Source organism: Arachis hypogaea, chromosome 15 (genome assembly GCF_003086295.3).
Source record: "Arachis hypogaea cultivar Tifrunner chromosome 15, arahy.Tifrunner.gnm2.J5K5, whole genome shotgun sequence".
NCBI classification, from domain to species: domain Eukaryota; kingdom Viridiplantae; phylum Streptophyta; class Magnoliopsida; order Fabales; family Fabaceae; genus Arachis; species Arachis hypogaea.
The window spans coordinates 154409329-154420685 of NC_092050.1; the positions used below are offsets into that span (position 1 = coordinate 154409329).

The 11357-nt window shown below is 32.3% G+C and overlaps 1 protein-coding gene and 1 non-coding gene across 2 annotated transcripts; both read right to left on the reverse strand.

Annotated features, from left to right (window-relative positions):
• Positions 1 to 1015: 1015 nt before the first annotated feature.
• On the reverse strand, positions 1016 to 5731 carry LOC112751538 (TMV resistance protein N). The gene is made up of 5 exons (XM_025800700.3): positions 4848 to 5731; positions 2968 to 4063; positions 2593 to 2868; positions 1815 to 2489; positions 1016 to 1725 (listed from the first exon to the last, which is right to left on the reverse strand). The coding sequence occupies exons 1-5, from the start codon at positions 5375 to 5377 to the stop codon at positions 1240 to 1242; spliced, it is 3063 nt and encodes a 1020-aa protein (XP_025656485.1). The 5' UTR covers positions 5378 to 5731; the 3' UTR covers positions 1016 to 1239.
• A 2185-nt stretch (positions 5732 to 7916) lies between these two features.
• Positions 7917 to 7989, reverse strand: TRNAF-GAA (transfer RNA phenylalanine (anticodon GAA)). Its single transcript has one exon. It is a non-coding gene; the product is annotated as a tRNA-Phe (tRNA).
• Between the last annotated feature and the right edge of the window lie 3368 nt (positions 7990 to 11357).

The window sequence follows — 11357 nt, forward strand, 5'->3', positions numbered from 1 at the left end:
GCATCCATAACCAAATAATTGGGCTTAATCCAATTATCCAAATAATTGTTTTTGCATTTATTCGTTGTTAATTAATGCAAAATTTGTCCCTTCGGGGAAATCCGATAATTAATGTAAAATTTTACTACTTACACGCAAAAATTCGACATTTTTTAGGAGGTTAAATAAGTAAGATAAAGGAAGAAAAACAACTTTAAGAAATAAGAACTAAGAATTATAATATTGATTCAACTTCTAAATTCGTTTACGTTAAACATTTGAATTTTTTATTGTTTTATTTGGTATTACTATTTTTGTTAACAAAAAGGGGGCTTAAAGCCCAAAGCAAGACCGAAAGTAAAAACATAATACTTAAAATTTCAGTTGACACCCTTGAGCTTTATGAAATATTGAAATATACATTGTAGATTTGTAGAGTGTAGACCTTTATTTATAAAATATGTAAATCGACCACTAAATTCTTAAAATTTTCTGATCGTTCCCTACTTATTCTTCTTCTTCTTCGTCGTCGTCGGCAGTGACAGAATCCACAACTGCATCTAATAATGCTAATGCCGAGATTACTGATAAGAAGAATAATAATAATTCCGATCATCGGAGCTGGAATTCCTGGTGCCGATTTTGGATGTGATAGAAGCACCAGATAAGTTCAAAGTTTGATACAATATTAGTTTTTCAATATCCGTGTTGTGTGTTCATTCGATTATTTTAGCTTCAAGTTCATAGATGCATAAATCGTAGTTTACAAAATTAATCCTAGGCAACAAACATAACCGTTGTTAGTGCTAAACAAATCCATGATTTAGTGACCATTTCATCAATTATCATGATTATTATCCTATCCATGGTTGGCAAGTTAAGAATATAGAAATGATATAAAAAATTGTGAAGAAAAAATGAAAAATAGAATGTTCAAATACTTCCAGCTGAACAAACAACAGAAATCAAAGCTAGCTAAGAAAATTAATTATTGCATGCACTGCTCCACATTGCTATACATAGGACATGAACATTATAGAAAATAATAGAACACTGAACATTGAACAATAACCAGTAACTACAGAATCTGTATCTGACAGCCAACTGCTTTATTTTTCTTATTCTAATGGTATGAGTAAATTTTAAAACATGATATTATCTTCTGCAAAGTTCAGAATTCTAGAGACTAGAAGATCATGTTGACCTCTATATTTTATTGTTTTATGTTCTGTTCATAGTCATGCATCTTTTGCCTATGGTTTACCCTGTGGACTTCCTAACTGTTGTATGATCAATCCCATACCCTTCTTGATTGTACCAAACATGGAAACCACAACTCTTCAAGGTTGCCCCTATCTTCTCCTTTGATGATGTTTCAAAGATTGAAAATGAAATCTGAAAGTGATTCCATTGACGCATACTTTTAAGGTGCCACATAAAATGATCAAGTTTCAACCGACTCAACCACACATGACTTGAGTCCAGTGCCTCAAAATAGCTTGTAGACATATTTATCTTTATATCATTGACAATAACATCAAATTTACTTGCAAACAGGCCAGTTGTAGTAACACCTTTATCCAACTCAAAAACTGCGCCAAAAAACACCTCCATGGGCTTACCATATAAACCTGAAGATACCTCAAGATAAATGGAATTATTAGTACTCTGGTATTGGAACCAATCTGGGATCTTGCTCCCTGGAAGTACAACTTCACAAGAAATATATTCTGGAAGCATCATATCCTGAAGCCCAAAAAAAAAAATTATGTCTGAAACATTTTGCAGGAATAACACACAAACAGACAAAGAGAGTGTGGGCATCGAGAAACAACCTTACTACAGAAGAGATTTGTTATGTGCTCCAGGACTTGTTTATTTACCAGTTTATGGCAGTTAACAAATCTAATTTGATAAAACCTTGGAAAATCCTCTGCAATAAAATTTGATATGCTGGATAATGTTGGAAAGCTTGTCAAAGATCTACAATTACTCAAGTCTATATATCTTGTATTTAGGGGAAGCTTTGGAATCTTTTGAAGCTTAGAGCAGCCACTTAGATCAAGAATGGTAAGGTTTTGCAACTTCTGAAGGCTACTGGGGAGATGCTCAAGACTTTGGCAAGACTCTAAGAATAAGGACTTCAGCCCACTTAGATATTCAATCGACTGAGGTAGTTCTTTTATTGCTGTTCCTTGGAGAAGGATTTCTTCAAGATGTTCCATGTTCCCCACAATCTCCGGAAACTTTTTTAGTTTTGAGCAGCCAGTGAGGAGGAGAGTACGGAGTGATTTTAGCATGAAACGACTTGGAAACGTCTTGAGATTGGAGCAAAATAGAAGGTTTAAAGTAACAAGCTTATCAAGAGTTCCCACAGACTCATGCACCTTAATTAAACTTCTACAGTTGTCTAGGCTTAGGCTTTCTAGGTTTGGAACCATTGAGAAGTCTGGAATTTCTTTAAGGTGTTCACAGCTGCTAAAGGACACAAGTTTCAAGTCTCTGAATATCTGCAGAAAACATAAATCATTTTCATAGAAAAAAAAATAGCTATATTGTTAAATCACAACAGCTTCTGAATATTCAAAATATAATAAAAGATCGATTCCATACCTTAACTCCCTTCCACAAGTGCTTGAGGCGGCTATGACTCATATTTAGACAGACAAGCCTCCTTGGATAGAAATTTGGTGGTAGAGTTGAAGAGGGGTATCTTGGCCAATTAATCAATCTTAGATTATCAGGTAGATACTGGATATCATCTGTAACATGCATATTGTTGATAATAAGAATTCTGAGTCTATTCATCCTTGACAAGGCCTTGGCCTCTATGTACTCTGTCTCTGATTCTGGTATATCTAGCCTTATGCCTTCAATGTTGTTACTTCCCTGTGGCAGGTGTTGTCAACAGTCAATAAGCATCAAGAATAGTTAGGCAATATAATGAAAAACTGATATCATCATAAATTTTCAAAAAATGAATATTACCTTATTGTGTTTTAATACATGAAGAACATCCTCATTAAACCATAATCTGCTACGTTTACCAGGATCACTAGGGGATTCACGTCGCACAATTTCTTTAGCCATTTCCTGTAGCAAATCATGCATCCAAATCTTATTAACTTCTATTGTAATTAGAGACTTCTCCAATAGAACTCCGAAACCATTATCCGAATGTAGGTCACAACCATCTAATATCATTTTCACATATTGTCTGTCCTCTCCCTTAAAGAAACATGCAATATCAAGAAAAATAGCCTTTTCATTCTCTTCCAATCCATGAAAGCTGATTTTAAGTATTTCAAAAATCTGTTTGTTTGGAACTTTTTTCAGTTTAGCTAATGCACTTATCCACTCAGCTTTTCCCCTACCACACAGGTGAGATCCCAAAACTGTTAGAGCCAATGGGAGGCCCTTGGCATAGTTTAATATGTGGGATGAAAGCTTCTCATAATTTGTTGGAGGACATGGATTTTTGAACGCAAACCAACTAAAAAGTTCAAGAGCATGACCATTATTTAATTCGTTGACCTTGTAGATTGTTTCCACATTGTGAGCAACTAGCAAATGCTCATCTCTAGTTGTTATGATGATTCTACTTCCAGAACCAAACCAACTATATTCTCCAATCAATGATTCCAGTTGATCCAACGAATCAGCATCATCAACAACTATGAGAACTTTTTTGCTGCAAAGCCTATTCTTTATCATATTAATGCCTCTGTCTTTGTTTCCTACTTTACAATATCTATGGTTCAAAATCTCAGAAAGAAGAGCTTCTTGTAGTTGAACTAACCCAGATCTTTGACTTGAAATTTCTCTAACATTTGCAATGAAGGCGCTACCCTCAAACTGGTTAGCAATATGGTTATAAACAGCCTTAGCAAGTGTTGTTTTCCCTATACCTCCAATTCCATAAATTCCTATAGCCTGTACATCATCTGATCCAGTATCTAAAAGTGTTTTAATATCTTCAATAGGTGAATCCAATCCAACAGGATGCTTAGCAACATTGAAAGGTGTGCGGTTCAACTTGCTCAATATCTCCTCAACAATTCTCTGGACAAATTTTGATTCTTGCCTGCCACTCATAAAGTGAAAGAAGTCTTACCATCTAATCTGAGTTTGTAACAATTTACTAGATAATAAACCCTAGAACAAGTAACTAATATGAATAAAAATTCCTAGTTATGCGTCAGTTTAGTAGTTTACTATTCCTTCCGGAATCAACACAGGCAAACAGAAAAGTCTTCCCTATGGTTCATTTGTTAGTATTACACTATTACTGTCCACAATCCTTGTTCAAATGCATTTGCACGTAGCTAAATGACTATTCTCATTTTTTTAGGGAAAAAATGGGTCATCTCCTTGCTATATATATTAGGTGAAATTAGGGGATCAAGAATGTTCTCTGAAAAAAAGAGTGAATACCCAATCCGACTCCTGATAATTTCTTCGAAGGAACTACGAGGCTCAAATAAAAAAATACCCTTTCCGATCCCTAATCTTTACTTTTACTTTTATGAGACTGATTAGTCCATGTGTCAATGATAAAAAATATTAACAGATGGGCTAATCAGTCTCATAAAAATAAATATCAAGGGCCAGAAAGGATATTTTTATTTTTGTTGAGGGTCTCGTTGTCTTTCCAGGTAATTCCGTTTAAGGTTTTTTTTCTTGAAAGGATGGGCATCTCATTCCCTTCAGATGAGCCTTTTTTTTCTTGATCCCCTAGTTTCACCTAATATATATAGTGACCAGTAAATCCTAGACTGCACAAAAATATAGATTATAGAAAATAAATAAATAAAGAGAAAGGAATACCAGAGGAATGAACCTCTTGGCTTCTTTTATGGGCTACATACCCGTCACCCATGTGCCACCCAGACAAAGTAGAAGCCTCACATAGTGCTGCCCTCCACCTTTTTACTTTGTTGACATCATCCCTGAACTTGTCTTCATGTTTGGCCAAATCTTCTGCAAAACTTCCCTTCTGTTCTCTTACTTGAGATGGATTCACACCATAAAAGACCGGCAAAACCAGCTGACCCTTAGTGTCCTTGCACTCAATGATCTTAAGGAGTTCATCCAAGCAAGAAGTGGAAGATGCATAGTTTTCAGATAATACAACGACTGAGATCCTTGAGGCTTCAATAGCCCTAAGAAGTGAAGGTGTTATCTGCTCTCCCTTTATGAGATCCTTGTAGTCTATGAAAGTATTGACACCCTTTTGGCAAAGAGCATGATAAAGATGGCTTGTGAAACTCCTACGTGTATCATCCCCTCTAAAGCTCAAGAATACATCATACTTCCATTTGTAGGATTTAGAGCTCAAATCCATTTCCTCAGTTTTTGAAACCAACTTGAATTGGATTTCAGCACAGCACAAATCCATCTAACAGGGTTTTAGATTGGTTCAAGGTTCAGTGTTTGTGATTCAAACTAAAACTGTGCTTCACACTATTTATTTACATAAAATGGGGCTTTGAAATATTCAAATTCCACTGAGAAATTATAAACTATTTGCGAAACAATGAATCAAAACATTAACATGCACCCAGTTACACAGATCCCTTGTGTTTCACTGGAAAACAGTGGGCAAAAACACCAAAGGGATTAACCATATTTTAGTCCCACTTGTTTGAGCCAATAGATGTTATCCGGAAATGCAAACAATTAGAGAAACTTCAAAGCAATTTGAGATATTTCGCGTGCGCAATTTTCTATTGACAAAAACTTTCACAACACTGATGAAATCCACCGGCCCTAGCTAAACTAAATGACTACCATCTCCATTCAAAATAGAAATACAACAAATCACGCAAACTTCACGATAGGTGAGTGTCACAATTTAAAAATTGAGGAGTATCATATGTGGCATGCTTTAACCTCATGGGAGTGGTTAGTGTAATTTACCCTCTATTTTCGCTTAAGGTTTGAATATTGGCAATAACACAATAGATTATCATAGTCATAGGCTACAATTTCTCAGTCTGGCAAAATGATTCGGAGGAGGAATATCCCACCGCGCTGATAAGAAGAACAATGATAATTCCGACTGCTGGTGTAGGAACTAGGAAGTGGTACATGCACTAATCTATCTATCTATCTATCTATTCTTAATATATAAAAGTAGGTACATAAGATTACCGACATTGCTTTTAAGTTATTTTTGTTTTTCTACTAATGCCATATCAACACCAACACTTACTTGGCAAAATTTTAGAATCTATCACTCAAATCTTGCCAAATCAACTTTTATTTTCACATAAAAAAACACAAAAAACAACTAAAAAACACAATAAAAACCAACAAATTAACTTTTTCCAAATCAATCCTTATTTCTAAAACAACAAAAACACAAATTAATATTTACCCCAACAAAAAGCTCTCAAAACCAAAGAGCTTATTACCTTTCTCAATCCCTCACCCTCTTAGCACCTCTCCGTACCAAGATCTTATTTCCTCCATCCTCTTCCGGTCCCATCCTATTTCCTCCATCCTCTTCTGGTCCAATGAGCCATTGTTTTTTCTTCAAAACAAATTGTACATCGCGATGTCCATCTCCGGCGGAGCCGCATTGCATAAATTGCAGAAACCAGGGCAAACTCCATTTCTTCTCTTGCGGTTTTCCTGTCAGAGCTCGATTCTGGGTCTCAGACCAACGTCACCATTCGGCGCCGCCAACGTAGGAAATTTGTCTCAGGTATCTTCCTAAAGATTTTCAAGTTTGCCGTTTACTCTTCTCATTGTTCAATATCATTTTCAATAGCCCTATTTATTTGTTATAAATAATAACATTTTAATTGTGAACTCATTGCAAGTAGCACAAGTTTATGTATTCCTCTTTTGTAAACGGTTCTTCAGAGCTCGATTCTGGGTCTCCCAACGTCACCATTCGGCGCTGTCAACGTAGGAAATTTGTCTCAGATATCTTCCTAAAGATTTTCAACTTTGCCGTTTACTCTTCTCATTGTTCAATATCATTTTCAATAGCCATATTTATTTATTATAAATAATAACATTTTAATTGTGACAAGTAGCACAAGTTTATGTATTTCTCTTTTGTAAACGGTTCTGTTTAACACTCACAACCAAAATTAATGTCCATTTAAAATTATTGCTCTCTATATACTATCGATTGCAATATTTCATCATCAAATTATAAATTGTTATTTTACATGTGGAGTACTTCTTCTACAATTTACATTTACGTGTTCTTCTCTTTTTCAAATTGTTATTCCACATGTGCAGTATTGCTTCCAGAATTTACTTAGAATGGATTATCATTCTTTGACCATGTCTTATTCTCTTTATTGTAGAAGGATTTGCAGTGATAATGACAGACCGGAAGAGTTAATACCCAAAATTATTAGATGAAAATCAACCAATCACTATTTAGTAAAATGTTTTAAAAAAATTAAAACAAAAAACTCTTATCTATTATTATTCAATTGAAACATCAAACAAAAAAACTCTTATCTATTATTATTCAATTGAAACATCAAGTACTAATTATAAAAAAATTTCAGTTACAAATACTCAAATTCTACAACTTATACATATTAAAACTCTTACTACTCTTCATTTCTTAATCTCTTATACTAATTATCAAAAATTCTTTAAATTTAATATAACATTTTTATATGTTTTTCATTATTTACAAATAAAAAAATCGCAAAAAAAGACAAAGTGTAGCCATTAATGCAAATCGAAAAAAGAAAAAAAAAAGAAAATGCAGTTTTGTATAACTCTAATATAAATAACCTATGTCTTTTTTAAAAATAAATAAATTCAAAATCTATTTATAATATATTCTCTAAAGTATTTTTAATATAACATTTATAATATATTCTCATAGACCCGATTGGTAGTTGCTTCAGCAGCAGTTGTTTCCATTGCAGAACACTAATGACCTGTGATGTAAATAAAAATGCGGTGAGCGTGGATCGAACACGCGACCTTCAGATCTTCAGTCTGACGCTCTCCCAACTGAGCTATCCCCGCAACATATCAGATAATTTAATGAAGCCAAAATCCTCTGTTTCTACTTCTATAAAAAGAAAAAAAATTAATCCTTCCTATATTGGATATATCAATCGTTATGATGGAACCATTAAAACTGTGTTTTCCTTCTGTTACTTTTTCATTAGGTTCTTGTAAAGTGCAAGCTAATTACCAAAAGAAGAACAAAGCTTATGTATACAGATAGCCTCAAAAAGGCAAGATCCATGTCAATTTTGTCTTAAATTTTGTTTTTTTTTTATTTCATTCCCAAATCACTTATTGTATACTTTATTCAATTTTTCTCATATATTAAAGATTTGATATAATACATTTAACTAAAATTTGGCACTGTCCTTTCTCCCAACACAAAATATTCCGAACAAAGACTCATCATACTTAACCAATTTCATTCAAATTATTAAACATTTGCAACATTATCAAGTATCAACCTTGGCAGCACCCCCATAAGGATAATGAGTATTCATAATTCTTGTTAAGTTTAAAATTTGATAAAATATTAACTTGTCTGTTAGTCTATTTATTCGATTATTTTAGCATTAATCATAGTTTAGAAATCCTAGGCTACAAAAATAGCCCTTGTTAATGCTAACTGATCCATAGTTTAGTGACTATTTTACAAAAATAATCTGGCTATTATGTTATCCTTGATTAGCTAGTTAAAAATGACTGAAATGATATATAAACAATACCTAGAAAATATAATGTTCAAATACATCAGCGGAACAAAAAAAAAAGGAAAACTCCTACAGAAAGTATAGAATTGCATAAACTTCTCCTTATTACTGTACATATGAACATTAAATAATGTCCGGAAGATTATCAAAGACATGAATAGTAGTGAACAGTGATAACCATAGGACATAGTTATTTCCTAATCTATTAGTTAAAAACATGATAATATATCTTTTGCAAATCCCAGAGTTCTAGAGACAAGATCATGTTGATATTTATTTTAATTGCTTTATAATAATGTGCTCTTCATAGTTCATAGTGATACATCTGTAGCCTATGGTTTACCACTTTACCCTATAGATTTTCTAACTGTTGTATGATCAATTAGATCCCTTACAACGTATGGAAACCACAGCACAGCTCTTCAAGGTTGCATTAACTTTCACATTTGATGATGCTTCAGAGATGCAAAATGAGATTTTAAAGTGATTCCAATAATGCATTATGTCAAGGTGTCACATCAAATGAAAAACTTTGATCAGAGATAACCACACATGACTTGAGTCCAGAAAACCTCATATGTAATTGAAAACATGCCAATAGTAGTAGCACATTTTTTCAACTCAAAAACTGGACATAGAATTTGACAGAACGTTTGGACCATTACTAGTAACAAAACATATTTTTTTAAGTTTTTTAATAATGGCTAAATAGTCTTTATTTAATTTTAACTATAAAATAATTTTTTATATATTATTTAATTATTAAATTTATTCGCTATCTTATAAATTATTATTTTATTATTCATCTATCATGTTTATTAACAATTAGAAACAAAAACAACAACGAAATAGATCTTCTATTAACCATGACCTTCATAAATATTTTGATAATGCGAATCAACGAAGTTTGTTTGTCCTTGATTCGTTACACCCAACACAATCGATTGAATATCGCATGTTTCTTCAAAAATAATCAATTGGTAATATTATCTAATCGATTGAATTTCAGAAAGCAAGAAAAGTATTTTCCTATTCAATCGATTGCCATGCTAACACAATCGATTGAATTGTGCTGTAGAATGAGAATTGATTTTGTAACATAATGGATTGAATTTTGTAGGTCATTATGGGTATTTTGGTATTCAATCGAACTGGTATAATATATATATATATATATATATATATAATCTTAGTTTAAAAATACATATTTTTATGATGAAGTAATGTCATTTATATTTATTATTTTAACAACCATGTCATATAAATATTATGTCATATCAATTATATTTTATTTTATACAATTAATTTGTTTATATTTTTTTATTTGTTTGCATTATATTTATATGTTGGCATATATTAATGTTATTTCCATTCTTTGAATGTTTGTGACATAAATTGATATTTTTTAATCTTTACGTAATTTTTTTTTTAATTTCTGTCATGGCCAAAAATGAACCATGACCGGCGCTCAAGGAAACAGTTCCATAGCAAGCATATCAGACTCAAATATAAATTAAATAAGAAAATTACAAATATTTTAAAATAAATTTACAGTTTCTAAAATAAATAATTACATATTTTTAATAAAAGGTAAAATAAGTAAATATGGATGGATCCTGCCTGTGACATATGGAGCATATGACGTCTAAGAACTCAACAAAATGAAGTAACAATTGTAGATCATTACTCTTGAATAGAAGGCTCACACATTCAAGTATTTGTTCTTAAAAAATATTTTTTGAAAAAGGGGTGAGTTTTGCAACTCAGTGACTAGACAATACATCTATAATCAACATGAGACCATATAAACATTATCATAAAAATAATTTTAGTTAGAAAATAATAATTTATATGAATATGTGAATCAATAAGGGAGTTCTCATACAGAAATCAAATCAAATAATCCACACTTGGGTGGCTCCACCTCTAAGGGTAGCCCTTTCCTCTCGTGTGTCCTAACAGAATAACAGATCTAACGTGTGGCCTACACGTTAGGCTAGCAACACCCCTGCTAGTTGGAGTCTGAGTTAGATGCATCTAAGTTAACGTCATAACCGCCGTTAAATACGGTTTTCTAATACGAGCCTCCCAAGCCAATTCAAAACATATAATTTCAAATACAACAAATCTTTGATCTTTCAAATATATAAGGTATCGAATCAAATCAAATCATATTATACTTTCTCATCAGAATCCTTTCCAATCATACTTTTTTAATCAAAACACATTTCAAATATATTTCACAATCTTTAAACTAAGTGAATACCAACAAATACTTCAATGCTTCAAAAACAGATATTCAAGTAAACTCAAACATTTTAGAATAATGCAAAACTTTATCAAAAATATATGGTCTCAAAAACAGATATTCAGATAAGATCAAACAATTTAAAATAATGCAAGACTTCATCAAAAATATATATGGTCTCATGTATAGTTCCGAATGTATAAACTTCATAAAAATAAATTATTTAATTTTAATAAATCAATTATTCTAATCAATTTAAAATCGTTCTAGACAAATATAGTGAGTATAATTCAAAGATCATAATAGATATATGTCAAAATAATTATAGATGCACAATCAAACAATTATAAATGTAAAGCCTACTCACAACATGGTCCTAAGGGACCGAAGAGGCCGAACTCGGGTGCCAAATTAAAAGGGTACGA